Genomic DNA, 16,478 nt, shown 5'->3' with positions numbered 1-16,478 from the left:
CCTTGCTTCCTCATACCCAGAAGACATGTGTGGAAATGGTTTAGGCTGGAAGCTGACAAAGCATGACAATACATATCTTTGCTTGTGTAAATGAAGTGTTCTGATGCAGCAGCTTCCAGTGCTCTCCTCTCCATCTTCAGGACAGAGGAAGACAAGCCGAGATAAGGCCTGCAGCGGTTGTGGTGTGCCTCAGTTCTTACTCAAATACTGAGACACAACACCATACTATGTAGCAGCACTGTGGGGCAGAAGAAAAGAAAGAGGCCCAGTTCCTATTCACCAAGTATATCTATATCAGCATATCCATATATCGGTATCAGAGTGGCAAACAAATCATAAATATTAAAATACTATAGGAAGAGGTTTTAGCCTCCGACTTCTTCAGCTGCTATGAATCAAAGTACATCTGCTGACACAGTTTAGAAGGTCTTTATTAGCCTTTTTGAAACCGCAGAGTAATGACATTTTGTGGCAGAAACGCTAGCTTTACACCTTACCAAAATACCAGACAACGTTGACAACCATTCTTAGTCCTAACCATTTCAGAAGGTAAATGTTACAGAGCCTCTGCTAATTACGAATAGTAGGACTAATGGAAAAATAAAAGGTGTAAAGTAATCACCTTCTATAATGTAGACACACTCTCTATCAGGAGGGTATTTGTTGGGATAATTGGGAGAAGTGAAAATGCCTCCTTCTGGATATTTTGTCCACGTTCCACACTGCACTGTCTTTTGGCCTTCTGAAGTGGTTTGCTTTTCTGGAAGGAAAAGAGAGAGAGAATGACATTAGGCATGATGCAGACATGACACAGTGTTTCTACTTGTATTCTTGTGAGGGGTGGTCATATGAGTACCTCTATTCTTCAGCCGATGCCAGTTCTCATTCCATGGCAGATGGATCAAGCAATTATGCTTCGTAATAGAAGGGTCTCTGTTGGACATGATATAATGCAAGGGAGTATAAAAATACTCCAATAACATATTCCAATCCCGATGATCTGTGTTACAAATCACATAATTGGTACAGAGCTCAGCTCTAAAGTTCTTGCCTATGACCGTGCTTCCCAATGATGGTTCCCCAGATGTTCCTGGACTACAACTTCCTGAAGCCCTTGCCAACACAGCTAGTGATGAAGGCTTCTGGGAGTTGCAGTCCAAGAATGTCTGAGGACCCAAGAGATGATGGTGGGGGGACACGTTAGGTATTCAGATGAACCACTAAATAAGTCTTCTCTACAGAGACCCATGCAAATTTGAATGGGGAACAGACTCATGGATGCTGAAGTGGGGGCTTTACAACTTTGTTGTAAAGCAGGCCATCTTTCTCTATCTCACTCCCTGTAGAACCCTTGAACCTACAGGTCAGCAGCATCTGGAAGGCCCACTTCTCCCCACCCTCAAGGTTTCCTGGACTATCAGTTCCCAAAACAAGACAAAATAAGATGTTGGGATGTGGGTGAATGTGTGTGTGAGAGAGAGAGGAGTGAGAAAGAGAGAAAGAAGAAGAGGAAGAAGTGGGCTAACCATGCAAAGAAGGAGAGTAAACTATCTCCACTCTCTCCATTGTCAGTTTGATCACAAGAAACAATAGGTCCAAAGAGAAATAGTGACAGCTGCCGATGATCTGATGCCTAATGTGTACCTTATTTTAGTATTTGCATAAATCTGTTGCTGAATCTAACCACCAAAGGCTGACTTAGCCTAGGCATTTTCAAACCATTTTCCAGTGTTTTAGAGAGAAGATCCAATTTCTTTCTGTGTTGTCACTAGACAAGACCACGTGAGCCAAACACCAGCATAAAAGGATCTCCTGTTCCATATTTTTGGTCTGCGCATTTGGTCCTTAGTCCTCCATTTTTTTTAAAGTAAGCCTGTGTGCAAAATGCTATGTTTCATTGCCTAGCATGACAATTTTAATGATTTTTAGTTGTCAAGAATGAAGACTTAAAAAACAAACAACTAAGCAATATAATTAAAATAGTCAATGTCTTAAATTTTTCTAGAGGAAACAATATAGTGGAAATATTATTCATTTTAAAAAAGGAAACGTACCTGCTCCTTTTTTTGTTGCCCCAGCCCAATGTAGGATGATAAAACTTGCTACAACTGGAAAAAAAAGTATATTAGTAACAATAGTGTATATCAGTCAATCAAAATAACTACAACAGTCTACCAACACTGAAGGGAAGTACTAAAGAAAAGAAAAAAAATATGGATTTTGTAGATGTACATAGCCATCCAGTCTCTTAACACAAAGCATTTTCTTCATATGATTAACTTTTTGGGGAAGAGGGCATTGTGGATCTGAATCAAAATCAATATGGTTTACTGAACAAGCCATATGGTGATGGGAACAGAATTAGGTTGCATTCCTATGCCTCCAACTACTTACCAAGAAGTAGGCTGGAGTGCTCCAAGAGGAACTTACACTGAAATATCAGACTGGAAAAGACCCCCTTCAGACCACAGATTACTGATGGACTAAGCCCTACTGAATTCAGTAGGCCCTATATCCAAGACGACTTGCATAAGATTGCATTGCTAATCTTTTCTGGATAAAAGGGGTGCTCTTTCCAAGAAGTTAACTTCTCAGTGCACATGAATGGACAATATATAACTATATCTTTGAGGCATCTGCAGCTTTCTTTCAATTTACGCAAAAGAAATTTAATAGGGATTTTATTTGATCCAGTCAAGCCAACCCAACTTGTCATCATCTACAATCTACCACATGGATCAACACCATGGTTCAAGATTATCATACTAGTGGGGTGGGACACTTTGCACAGGAATGGTGGGGAGGGCTCCCCCTTACTCTGCCCACGAGCCATCCATACTTTATGGTCCCACAGACTCCTGCATCATATCAAATTCCTCAGTGGCATCCAGTGGCAGGTAATACTTTGTTAAGGGCTGCTATAAGTGTAACAGTAATTTCTCTAGTACATTAATAGCCAAGTCAGAAAGCATTTGCCTAATAAGCCAACAAGACAACTGAACAGTGCTAGAAATATGTATCTTAACTTTCTGTGAGATTTCCAGCATCTGAACTTTCAATAATTAAGTTGTTTCATGTTGACTAAATACTGTCAGAGTGAAGTCTGCTTAGTGATTTTGCTGCTTGCTGTATTAGGATGTTGGTTACATGGATAGGACCATTCTGATTTAATACCCAGCCATTTAAGTGCCCCTCCAACAGAAACTCTATTTAATGGGGTTTCTTTTCACAGAGTACTTTTGAGACTGGAAGTTAACTCAGCACAGAAAATAGTTTGTGATAATCTAATGATGAACTAATAGGAAATGAAAGCATAATCATGTTTCTTGAGTCCAAACTGCTGTTTCTGATGATGGTGTGTATCCATGCACACAGTAGCCCTTAAGAATACATTTGCCTAGTGAATATCATTTGCACCAGAAATATGCAAATGATACTTGCCATGTTTGTCCCCTCTTGCATGACTGTCCATGCTCTTTTCCTTCTCAAAGACAGATTGTTGCAATACATGCCATTTAGTATACCTTCAGAGTTGTTACAGCTTGAAACATGAGCACAAATAGTTCAAGAGGGGTTTTAGGAGGTCTGTTACTGAGAATAGGGTAAAACAAAAGAGAATTTCAATGGAAGGGAATGATGTATACTATCTTCCCAAGGCAAGTGCTCTGCTCTTTTCCCCAGTGTTTACCAGTATGTATCACCATGTCATCAAAGCAAGAGAATCTTCCTCAGCTGGCAGTTGGCAAGAACAAGGAGGAAGGTAACATGGTGGCACTATGCCATATAAGAATATGGCAATAGTTCTTCATGGTACGTTGGGGATGGAGAACTTGTTGATGAGATGCTGATGTCATCCCAGTGACAAATATGATGTGCCATTTGGTTCTTCATGGACTCTGGAACTTGAGTCCTGATGGGCTTTTGCTGCTCAGCCACTCATAACTCACAGGTGTCCCCAAGCCTATTTGACTACCTGCACATATTCTCAGTGTACTACCATGTGCATCTTGCCTAACTCTCCCTTGTTTTCTCACAACATGTTTTTATCCTTCCTTAATGACAACTGTTCCAGAGCAGCTGGACTACCAATTCCAGAGGTTCACTAAAGGGCATGTGCTGCTGTCATACAAGTCCCTATTTAAAGGTACCATGATTATTTCAATGAGGGACAGTGAATAGCTTTCCTACATGAAGTAGGAGAGCTGACACCCTCCCTCTCTATTCTCTACACACATACATCAAAGGTTGGATCAGTTGACAGAGTACTCGTAAAAAATCTTACAATAGAGTTGGAACCATCTAAATGCCAACAACCTGTGGAGACACCACACTATTTGGTGCACCAGTGAAAGTTCTGGACAATAGGAGCGAGAATTCACAATATCCATTCGTGCTGCTGTAGTTTCCCTCTGCCCTGAATTACTGGGATTTTTAAAAAATATAATAAATAAATAATAACTGTCTACTTCACACAACTCCAGCTCAAACAATTTCATTCTATGATTTGACCAAGCAGATAAAAATGATGTCATGGGCACCGACTAAAAACATCCATTATGTAATTTCAAATTGTAGCGGCCCTTCTAATTAGGGAAGGAGCTGATTTTTCTTTGTCAGCAATATCATTTTTTTTAAAGTGTGTTGTGAAAAGGCCAGCTATAAAGGCCTACATAAATAAGTGTGTTTTATTATAATGATTTCTGGAAATACTTTCAATATACTTTACTCCTCTATTCCAATCTTGCACTCAGCATTTATTAAGAAATTGGAGGAAATGTCTTCTATCCAATTTGTTACTGCAGACCTTAGATGCTCAAGCTGCCCTCCCCCATATTTTAGAAACTCCATAGTATATGAGTTTCCTCAATTACATTTTGGAAATGGATGGACCAGGCCTTGTTAAACATCAGTGAAATACCAAAGAACATGAGAGAAGTGAAGTAGATTAGGAATACAATCCAGATGCATTTTTTTTTCAACCTTATCAGGGTTTTCCAGATAGACAATACTCAGAAGTGGTTTACCATTCCCCTCTTCTGGGGGCGTCCTAGAACTGTGCAGCTTGCCCAAGGCCACACAGGCTGGTTTTTCTGGGTGGCACAGTAAGGAATTGAACTCCCAACCTCTGGCTTCACAGCCAGATACCTAATGCACTGTGCTATCTAGCCAGCTCTTTCATGTTCTAGTAGCTAGAAACTTTTTTTCCGCTATGCCATATATATTTTTAAAAGCTAGTAGTCAGCAGTCATGCTCAGCGTTGAATGTGTGCTGAAAGTTATTGAATAAGTTTTGCTTTCTTTAAAACTGGGATAAATGGAGCAAGTTGCAAGCATATTAATCATTAGCTGCATTCAGAATATTTCAATTTCCCCGAAGAATGCAGTATGGACATATGCACATAGTCATTCTGAAGGCTTTCAGAGGGGAACAAATAACAACCATCGCCATGCTCCTCTTTGAAGAATCAATTTTGAAGCATGCTTGCACCGTGAACTGGTGAGCTTCCAGAAGGAAAGCTCCATGCACTACCAAAATGAAGGGCGCTATGCAGCTATTAACATATTTTTAATTAAGTTTTCCTGCTTTTGCAATAATGAGAAAAACGGAAATGGCAGAGGGAAAATACTGGAAGGTTACAAATGGAAGATATGCCTTGTAAAATTCCACGAAAGAGGCAGAATAAGAAAAGCTTTATCTGAAAGCAGTCTTGGTGCTTGATATAGTCAACATTTTATAAAGATGTATAATACCCTCTAAAATTACACACACATGATCTCTTTTACAAAACTGGAATCTTGTGCTTATGCATGCAAGGACAACCACAGACAGAATTCACATCCCAGACCTAATAGAAGTTTGTCAGAAGTCAAGTTCTTTGCTAATTTTAATGAAGCCTACTTCATTAGGGACTGGTTACTACATTCTAAGATTAATTACATGACATATTATCTTATGCAGGCCATGCCCCGGGACACAAACAGTAAGGCCAACTGTTTAATGTAGCATTTGCTTCCCGGGGCCCCTATTAATCATGCTTACAAATACAGCCATGTGGTCTTATTCTCTATGGGTTTGCCTAGTCCCACTGAGTGAAATGGATTCCACCCCCTCTCCCCCAGAAAGCATGCACAGAATCACAGCCTTCTTGAATTGTGAGAGTCAGCTCCTGGAAACTACAAAGCTGAGAGGAGATTACTCAGTTATTTCCATCTACATCTGGATAAAAGGCATACTAATGACCTATATACTTTGGATCACCAGTATGATTACAGACAAAGCATCTCTTTATGTTTAACAGTGGAAGTTTCTTTTAGTTTAATCAGATGGAGTAGGATCCATTCACAGCTTAAAATGCACCAAATAAATTATCCATTTTGAATTGCTACTAAACTAGAATGCTAACAATTTGACTCCAGTTATAAACAACTTTTAAAATTAACTTCATTCACATGTTATATTTCTTCTCCCCCCAACCTACACTTGACCACTTTCTATGACCCCAAGTCAAAGAAACCTGCACAGCAAGGGGGCAAAGAGACAGTCCCATTCACTGAGTTTTAGAAGAGCCAAGCCAGTTATGAAACCAGTTTGCCCTGGGTCCTCTTTGTCTTCATTTTCCTTTCCTACTGCACACTTTGCCAAAAGCTTACATTTTGTGATCTCTGGCTTTGGTCCCGAGTTCAAATGCTACTTTGCTCAGTAAACTGATGCAGCTCGTCAAAACAAGGCAAGAACAGCTGAAATAGGTCAAAGATGAATTTAAGTCTGCCAGACCACCACCAAAGCATGCTGGCATTTTGAGATAACAGATCAGAGATTTTGAATGGGTTCCAAAAACATACCAACATGAGATGATGTTGGCTTATATCCAAGTTCTTGGTCTTGCTTGAGTATTGAAATGTTTGTGTCTTCTAATGATCCATTCCTTCTGTTTTAACTGTGTTGGTTAAAATACTCATTCTCCTTCCATTACTAACCAACAGCTGATTTGTAACTTTTGCTTAATCCCTTAATACATAGGGCCTAGAGGATTATCCTAAATAACTTTTTTTCAAAAAAAACATCTTAAAACCCACAGAAGGCCAAAGGAGGTTGCTGGCAACTACCAACTTCCAAAGCACTGGATTTCACGGGGAGGGGGTCGAGAAAGAGGACTCCAGTCAACAACAGCTCTGGCACTAATCCTAAATAATGACAGTAATCAATGAGAACATGCTCCGGATTAAAGCTGATGCTGTAGAATTGGCACCAGGGAAGGATGTGTGTCATTAGGTTTAGTCACAATCCCAGCGTTCAATTTAATTTTGGGTTCTAGATTTTACTCTGTTGGAAGAAATGGGACGGCAAAGTAAGGATGTATCGGAAGCAGAGTTACTCCAATTTTGAAAACAGTTAAAGGGAAACAAGCCCCAGTCCTTTCAGTGCAACTTTTATCCAAGTTCATAACTGAAGGCTGCAGCCGGAGTGAAACTGGGGGCTGGGGGTGGGGAGAGGACATAATCCCTTCCAGCACATTACATCGTTGAGACCCATTGCTTGCAATATTGCTGACTTCTACCGTTAAGTGAGCTTACTCGTGGCCTAATATCGCCCCAGCTTAACTCAGAAAGGGGGGGGGATGAGAGTTTTGCGGGTCTCTCTCTCGCAAACCTCCCACTCCCCCCCATCCTTCCTCCCTCCCGCCCCGGTTTTTTACGCATGACTTTGACAGCTACTAGTCCTCCTGAATTTCATCCTAATCAAACCTAAGCCTAGAGTTCAAGGTACTGTATTGTTATTATGAGTTGCGGACCCCAGTGTCTAAGCAGTTGGGTTTTTCACTGCGTGGGAAGGAGGGGACGGACGGGTGGAGGGAGGATTTACACGTACGCCATTAAGCTTCCCGCATCTGATTCCTCTAGAGGAGTTTGTAACGACTCCACCCCCCCCCCCGGGTGAAGGAAGAAATAGAGAGTGCGGCTCCGGGGCTCCTGGTTCAAGGGGGCGCAAAAGGAGAGAAAGAACCTCCGTACTCACTGTGAAACAAGCTGCGCCCATGGATCATGTCTGTTCCTTACACAAGGGGCTCCGATCTCCACTAATTCCATTTAGAGACGGGAGGGCGTCCGGCGGTGGGAAGAGGAGGAGGAGGCGAGAGAGCCGGGCAACCTGAAGCCCAGGCGTGCTGCGCGCTGGAACCCGGGCGGAGGGGCGCCCCCTCGGCGGTTGTCCTTTCTTCTCCCCTCTCAGCGTCGTCGCCGGCGAGGATCAGCCCCCCAGCTCCATCGCCCGGCTCCCGAGCAACCAGCATCGGATCCTAGCAGCAGCGCCCGCCGCCGCCGCCGCCGCCAGGAGTCTGCATAACTGGCAGAGAAGGGCAACCGGGGGAAAAGAGCGAGCGAGCGAGCGAGTGCGAGCCCCGTCGACGCACCAGGTCCCCTCCGCGAGAGCGCAGCAGTCCGCCCCTGGCAGGAGCCCCGGGAAGAGGCGCCAAGCGCCAGAGGGGGGAGGACGGCTGGCCGCTCGCTCGCCAAGCTCTCCACCCCCCGTCCCGCGCGCCCGCCCGCCCACCTCCCTTGCTAAGCGCCCATTTCAGACGACCCCAAACCCAGACCCGAGTGTTGCCCGGAGAAACGCGAGGCCACCCTGTCTCGGCCCTCGGGGAGCTGGTGAGGCATGGGAGGAGGGCAAGAGGAAGGGATCCGTCCTCGGCGCTTGGGGGCTGCCTTCTCGGACGGGGAGGTGTCAATGCGGAGCGAGAAGCGGGGGAGAGACCTCCCCCCTCCCACCCCACCCCCCCCCAAAAAGGGAGTCGGGGATTTTGTGGGAGGGAGAGGCCCACGCGAGGGGTGGGGGTGGGGGGAAAGCCCGGGGGGGCCCAACGATTTACCCAAGTGAGGGTTTAGTCATCCTGGAGCCATAGGAGACGCCCCGAGCTTACAGACTGACCGGATCCATGCCGCCCTCTGTTTGTGGCATCGGATCAAGCCGGAGCCAAAGGTGTTGGAAGCGCATCAGCACCGGCCGAGACCGTGCGGACGGAGGCGGGCGGGGGGGGGGAGAGAGAGGCGAGACTGGCGAGGATTGGGGGGAGAGAAGAAAATAAAGAAGGAAGGAGAGAAATCTCTGCCTCTACAGTCCCGGACAAGAAGCCTGGCTATGTTATTATTATTATTTTTCGAAGCGAGGTGGATATGGAGCCTAGAAAGCCGTGGATTGGGGTGATTATTGGGGAAAGGGGCGTCTCCTTCCCGGCCGTCCCAAAGCAGGAGGTGGGTCCTTCTCCGCTCCTCCGCTGTCTTCTCCCCACGGTTGTGTTGCTGACAAGGGATCTTCGCTCCAGGAGTCGCAGTCTCCCTTCGTTTCCGAAAGCGTCGGCGGATGATTCCTCTTTTTTGGGGGGGGGTGGAGGCGGGAGAAGCGGAGGATGCGCGGGCTCTGCAATAAAAGTTTAGCCGGGAATCCGGCGGCCGCGGGGAGAAGGCCGGCCTCCTCGGATCGTTGCCCCGACAGGCGAGGAGGCGCGGGGTCTCGCTTTCCCACCCCTCTGCTCTCCCCCCCGCGGAGAGCCCTTCCCTTCCTTCCCCTCCTCTTTCCTCGCCATCACGACACCATCCCAAAGCCGGGAGGGAGGAGAAGCGCTGCCAGAAGACGCGGAGGCGAGGGCGAGCGCCAGCAAAGGTGGACGGGAAGGAAGGGGGCGCGGAGGGGGGGTAGCAGGGGAGGCGATGGCCCGAAGCGGCGGATTCCCCCACCCCACCGCACCCCCGCTCCTGGTTGTGCACAGCAGCTCCTGCCAAGGGCAAAGTCCGCAATCCCCGCTTCTTGCACACGGGCGGGCGGGCGCGCACAGCGAGACACGCGTGCGCAGGGGTTCCCCAGGCTGCAGTCTCACCGCCGCTTCTTTCCCTCTCCGACTGGCAGCGGCATCCACGCAGGAAGAGCAGCAAAGGCTGGGGGGGGGGGATGGAAGGCGCGCAGGAAGGAGGGAGCGGTGATGGAAAAGAATCAGGCGATAGATTAGAGAGAGGGAAGAGAGAGAAAGGGGGGGGGGGAGTCCAGGCACCAGCTCTTCTGCCCGGCCGCCACTCCTCCGCCTCCGCCGCCCCCCCTTCCACCTCTTCCGACACCTGCTGATTCCGAAAGCTGATGCAGAGCTGGAACCAAGTCGCAGGGCACGAGATTCCCGATTCTTCAATCTAGTAGCAAATAAAAGTAAGAGTCCCCCCCCCTCAAAGCACTGCGAAGCAAAATCAATGGGTGGTTATCAGAAATCGATTGGTGATCAACAGCCGGATCCAAAGCGCCTCCCGCCCTCCTCTTTCTCTTCTGTAACGAGCTGGTCCTGTCTGCAAAAGAGCCATCGAGCTCCAATGGAAATGACGAGCTTGCGGGGAAATACGAAAGCAAAGCCTCTGAGCTTGACTTTCTCTTTTCCTTCCAAGTGAGTGGGAGATCGGGACCGCCACGCAGGGGTAGCAGAGGTTTTCATCCCCTCCCCCCCTGGCCGACTTTTCTCCTCTAACATCATCCGCCTCTCGGCCGGGAACTGTAAAAGAAAGGGGGCGGGGGCGGGGGGGGGAAGGATTTCCCGCGATGCCCCTTCGAAATTCAGAATACCACAGAGTGTTACTCCCAAGTAAGCCTGGCGTAATAGCCCAAGCCGACTGCTTTGGAAGTGAGCGTGGGATGCAGGGCACCGAGCCCAGGTGACTGCTCCTCTTTTAAATTCAGAGAGAGAGAGAGAGAGTCTAGTTCATAACGGGTGCTTTTAGTTTACGGATACTTTCCTAAAACAATGGATTTCCTACAAGCGACCTTGCCAAAAAAAAGACACGGGTGTCTGTGGGAAGCTGGAAGACTCTTAAAGAGTAAGCGATAAAAAACAGCTTTTTCCTCAAGCTAGTGGCCCAAGGAGAGCATTTGGGTCCCGGAAGGCACGAGGAGCTGGCACGGTGAATTTGGGTTCAATTAAAGGACCTTCATGGGTCTGGGTAAAAGATGGATCCATAAAATCAAGAACAGATTGTGATGATACCATATGATTTTGTGTGTGTGTGATCCTAACCAAATCACCATCAAATCATAGATTTCATCTGTGCCCACAAACTCCACCATGGGTCCTTGGGTGCGTTACTCTATCATGGCGCAAAAAACATGGACCCGAAGCACAGATCCGCATGATTTCATATGATTTTTAGATGTACTGTAGTCCTCCCTAAACTATTGCCAGATCATAGATCCCATTTACACCACAGATATCATGGGTCCTTCAGCACATGGCCTTGCATTGATGCAAAAACATGGATCTGAAGCGTGAATCCTCATGGAGCCAGATGATTTTTATGCAGGATAATCCCCAAACCTCTGTCCAGTTATAAGAACCATCAGTGCCCAAAGACTCAAACTCATAAATTGTGAGTTTTTCACCTCATGACTTTGCAGTGGCTCAACAACATAGATCTGACATATCAATTCTCATGCACCCACAAGGTTTTTATATAGGATAATCCCCAAACCACTGTGCAGTCATAGGCTTCATTTGTGCCCATACATTATAAGAAAGAAATTATGGATGCCCCAGTGTATGGCTTTGCAGTGGTGCAAAAATATGGCTCTGACTTACGAATCCTCATGGATCAATATAATTTTTGTGCAAGACCAGTTCCAAACCACTGAACAATCATCACCCTCATCTGTTTCCACAGATCTGTGCCTTAGATTGGTGTTTTTGTGCCACTGTAAAGCCATGCACTTGAGGACCCATGATTTATGTGGTTTAGTCTGTGTGCACAGATGGCGCCTATGATTGGACATTAGTTTGGGCGTGATCCTGCATAAAAATAATGTGGAACCATCCCTATGTCAGATCCATATTTTTGTACCACTGCAAAGCCATGCACTGGGGGACCCATGATTTCTGAGTGCTAATGTATGGGCACAAATGGACCCTATGACAGGACAGTGGTTTGCATAAAAACTGTGTGGATCCATGAGGATCTGTGTGTCAGCTTTGTGTGCAAAGCCATGCGCTGAGAGACTCATGATTCCTAGGTTTTAGTCTTTGGGCACTGATGGTTCCTTTCACTGACAAGTGATTTGGGGATGATCTGGCATGAAAAATCATGTGGATCCATGAGGATTTATGCATTGGATACATGTTTTTGCACCACTGCAAAGCTATGTGCTGGGGGCCCCATGATTTCCATCATTTAGTCTTTGGCTGCAAATAGGACTGATGATTATTCAGTGGTTTGGGGATGACCATGCATAAAAATCATGTGAATCCAAGAGGATCCCTATGTTGGATCCATATTTTTGCAGCACTGCAAACCTATGCGCTGGGGGACCCAGGATTTCTGAGTTTTAATGTATTGGCACAAATAGAGCCACTGGACAGTGTTTGGGGGAAGACCCTGCATAAAAACTATGAGAATCTTTGCTTTGGATCCATGTTTGTGCACCACTGCAGAGTCACCTGTCCACCTGTTCGGCATCCGAAACGGCCCACACGTTTTTCAGCCAGAGATATTTCAGTGCCTAGGCTGGTGGTTAGCGGTAAAGGTAAAGGTTCCCCTTGACAATTTTTGTCCAGTCATGTTCGACTCTAGGGGGCGGTGCTCATCTCCGTTTCCAAGCCATAGAGCCAGTGTTTTGTCCGAAAACCATCTTCCGTGGTCACATGGCCAGTGCGACTTAGACACGGAACGCTGTTACCTTCCCACCGAGGTAGTCCCTATTTATCTACTTGCATTTGCATGCTTTCGAACCGCTAGGTTGGCGGGAGCTGGGACAAGCAACGGGAGCTCACTCCGTCGCATGGATTCGATCTTACAACTGCTTGGTCTTCTGACCCTGCAGCACAGGCTTCTGCGGTTTAGCCCGTAGCGCCACCACGTCCCTCGGTTAGCAATAAACTTCCAGATAAAATTTCGAAGACATCTGTGATGACATCTTGGCAGTTGGGATCACTTGTGGTCTCATTTTGCCCCAGTTAAAAAGTCTCATAGCTGGGCAAGCCTCCCTAGAGTCTCTCTGTCACTCCCTTGTTTTTGAAATGCTTTCGCTTTGCCACCTCTGGTTTGCGTTTTACAGGGATCAAACCAAAGTGGATGAAGGCTAACCCGTTTCCTCCTTCCCGGTTTTCCCCGCCTTCCTTCTTTGTGTGCAGGTGAGTGGCCCCTAACATCTGAAGATGACACTTCTTCATGCAATGGCGCGGCATCCTGCTAGTCTCTCTCCCGCTCGTCCTCGTCCCCCTCCGATACACAAGAAACAGGGAGAGAGAAAAAGCAAAGCGGGGGGAGGGGAGTAGAAAAACAACAACAACCCCAAAAGATTCTCCAGGGAGAGCCTGAAAACATCCATCGCCTGCAGGCCAATCCAGACGACACGTATGGCTAGGTTTCAAGTTATGGCTTGCTTACAAAAGATGGCAAGGTTTTCAAAAAGAGGCAGCAGTAGAAGGAAGGAAGGAAGGAAGGAAGGAAGGAAGGAAGGAAGGAAGGAAGGAAGGAAGGAAGGAAGGAAGGAAGGAAGGAAGGAAGGAAGGAAGGAAGGAAGGAAGGAAGGAAGGAAGGAAAACCGCTGAATAGGCTGTTCTGGGGAAAATGTGCTGTGTTGCCTTTTCTAACAGCAAGAATCTGTCGACTTTCCTTCTTCTTGCCAGATGGTTGCTACATCTTGGGAAACACACTGAAATGTATGGAGTAATTGCACATAGTGCCATAATTCCAAATGTGCTGGGTGCACCTGGTGTGCCACATGGTGAGCTAAAATGAATAGATATTACCTAGACTGTAGGTGAGGTCAATGAGGCACTGCCCCATCTCTGGCTGCCTGTTCTCAGACCACTCCTGCCTGCTTTCTTACCATCCTGGAGGTATCAAGGCCATCCTTGTTTTTCTCTCTGCTGTGTCTGTGCATCAGTTCTCATTTATTTATTTATTTATTTATTTATTTATTTATTTATTTATTTATTTATTTATTTATTTATTTATTTATTTATTTAATATCCCACCTATCTGGTCGGTTAAGACCACTCTAGGCGGCTAACAACATAAAATAACACAATATAGATTGTGTTATTTTATGTTATATATATATTGTGTTATTTTATGTTGTTAGCCGCCTAGAGTGGTCTTAACCGACCAGATAGGTGGGATATTAAATAAATAAATAAATAAATAAATAAATAAATAAATAAATTGTTATATACTGTATAACAATTTTTACATGGTAGAAACATTTAAACAAGAAGGGAACTAATGGTAGGAAAGAGAGAGAAGAGGACATCAGGAATTGTCTGGAGGGAAGGCCTGCCAAAACATCCATGTTTTTAATTGATTTTTAAAGATTTTTAAATTGATTTAAAAATGTTTGTATCCCTCTACGTGTGAATGCTACTCTGTGCATGTGCATCAATGCATATATGTGTATGAATGCCTACTTTTGCTCCATCTTCCACCTGTCACTCCACTGTTGGCTGCTCTTCTTCCCCTCCAACCTCAATAGGTGCCAGTTGCCACCATATTTGAGCAACTGTCCTCTTAGAAATGGAAAACATGGACTCTAATCTCTGCTCCACTATTGCATAGTTTGGGTGGATGCCACTTTACTTCCCACTTCCACCCCCCCATCATGTTTCCCATAGGTGAAATCGGATTGATGCAGTTCCATGCAGTGTATCAACCATTCTGTTATTCAGCAGGTGTTGTTTGACTCCAACCTTCATCAGTCCCTCAGCCTACATGGCCAAAACTCAGGGGTGGTCAGAGTTCATAGAACTGAATTGCACAGTTGGGAGGGCTCCCAATTGTCCTCCTGTTTTCAGCTGGGCTCATACTTGTACAAGATCATGCACAGCATTGGACACACCCCAAGAAAGTTACGTGACCAACACAACCCACACAATGCATGCAGAAGGAAGCAGTAGGTTCTAGCCACAGAATGCAGAATTTAGAATACTGCCGTCATGTAATGAGGAATCAAAAGTGCTGATTGTTACACCTGATCATTCAAGATAAAACTAAATGCAGAGAAGTGCAGGAAGGAGAACTTGCTGGCTGCAGAACCTGGGATATTGCTTTGGTTGCAACCACAGAGTTCAGAATAGCCATCATAATGTCCAGCCTGATGTCCAATCTCCAGAAGGAGAGGAACAAGAAGTGATGGAGCAGAATGCTAACCAACAACACAAAGCAAATTAATGAATTTTTGGATAGGGAAGAGAGAATCTGAAGTATTAGACACAGTGAGTGATGGAGGCAATTTCTTGTTAGGGTTTTTTTTCTTCCAAAAATGAATAGAGCAAGAGAAAAGTCAGTCACAATTAGAATAGGCCCATTTGAACCAATGGAATTTACAAAAGAGTTGACTTACTGATTCCCCATTAATTCAGTGGGCCTAGGTAGAGGTAAAGGTTCCCCTTGGCATTTAGTTCAGTCGTGTCTGACTCTAGGGGGCGGTGCCTACTCTACTGCAACTACTTACACTAAGCAACAGGATTTGGGCCAATAAATATAACCATATCAAACAAGTGGTGGACCTAGTTTTTGGACCTAAGTGGATTTAAATAAGAAAATTCTGCATCTTTCTTATGTTGAATTTAATATATATAATGGTGTATAATTCTTGTCACTTGGAACACTTACCCTGCTGACGGAAACATCATGTGTAAGGTGTATATAACTCATTTTACCTAGATGCTGTTAAGGCGAGCACAATAAAGACTGTAAAATGCTTAGCAACTAAAAACCGCTTTGGAAATGATAGGAAGCAATAGGTCAACACTCCCGTGATGGACACCTTTGTGGAGAAAACAAACACCTATGCTGGTGACAGGAAGATTGTTGAAATGGACAAGGAAAAGAGGCAGGAAAGCAAGAGTCAAGACACTGTAGCCAAACAATTTTATCTTCTCTTGGTGGAAAGGAAACAGCAAGGATTTGCAAACTGCACAACAACACGCTAGCATTATCTTTCTATGAAATGTCTCTGGCAGAATAAGACACACTTTATAAAATTAGCTAATACAAGAAGGAACAATTTACTGGAGAATTTATTTCTGCTTGTTTATCCTCAGTGATAGTTTGAAGAAAGACAGCGAGAAAGCTCTGTACCAAGCAGATACACACAATGCTTTACCTTTATCAAGACTGTTAACGAAAGTGGCCTTAACAGTGTCACTGTTGTATGGATACTGCTGAGGTGCCAAAGAAAGAGAATTAAAAGGACTCACTGTGTCATAAATGTCAGCACGTCCATCCAGCATTCTCTTTTTAATTAGCCAATCCAATTTTCTTTTATATAAAATGATTTGACCTCTACTGTTGAAATAAAAAAAATGAGCCTTTAAAAAACAAAATATAACCTCTCTGATTATCTTGGACAAAATAAGAATATAACCCAGAGTGACAATCTTTCAAAAAAAGAGACAAGTTTCTGTCCCCTCTGAGGAAACTAAGTGTGCCACAGCTGCCACAGCTCCCACCATTGTG

The 16,478-nt window shown here is 45.1% G+C and overlaps 1 protein-coding gene across 5 annotated transcripts in view; it reads right to left on the bottom strand.

Annotated features, from left to right (window-relative positions):
* NETO1 (neuropilin and tolloid like 1) overlaps positions 1-8,345 on the bottom strand; it is a 121,676-nt gene extending 113,331 nt beyond the window's left edge. Inside the window, exons 1-3 of one of the 5 annotated variants that reach the window (XR_013545283.1) lie at positions 8,017-8,345; positions 2,055-2,108; positions 623-760 (exon numbers count right to left, since the gene is read on the bottom strand). Coding sequence is in view for 3 of the 5 variants with exons in the window: in XM_078393527.1 (XP_078249653.1) it covers positions 623-760; positions 2,055-2,108; positions 8,017-8,044 (220 nt within the window). In the remaining 2 variants the exon portion in view is untranslated. The remainder of the gene's footprint in view (positions 1-622; positions 761-2,054; positions 2,109-8,016) is intronic. The other 4 variants (XR_002300815.3, XM_078393527.1, XM_072998754.2 and 1 more) reach the window with 4 other exon arrangements.
* Between the last annotated feature and the right edge of the window lie 8,133 nt (positions 8,346-16,478).

Source organism: Pogona vitticeps, chromosome 4 (assembly GCF_051106095.1).
Source record: "Pogona vitticeps strain Pit_001003342236 chromosome 4, PviZW2.1, whole genome shotgun sequence".
Lineage (NCBI taxonomy): Eukaryota > Metazoa > Chordata > Lepidosauria > Squamata > Agamidae > Pogona > Pogona vitticeps.
The sequence above is the reverse complement of the archived record's forward strand: the minus strand, read 5'-3'. Positions and strand labels throughout refer to the sequence as shown.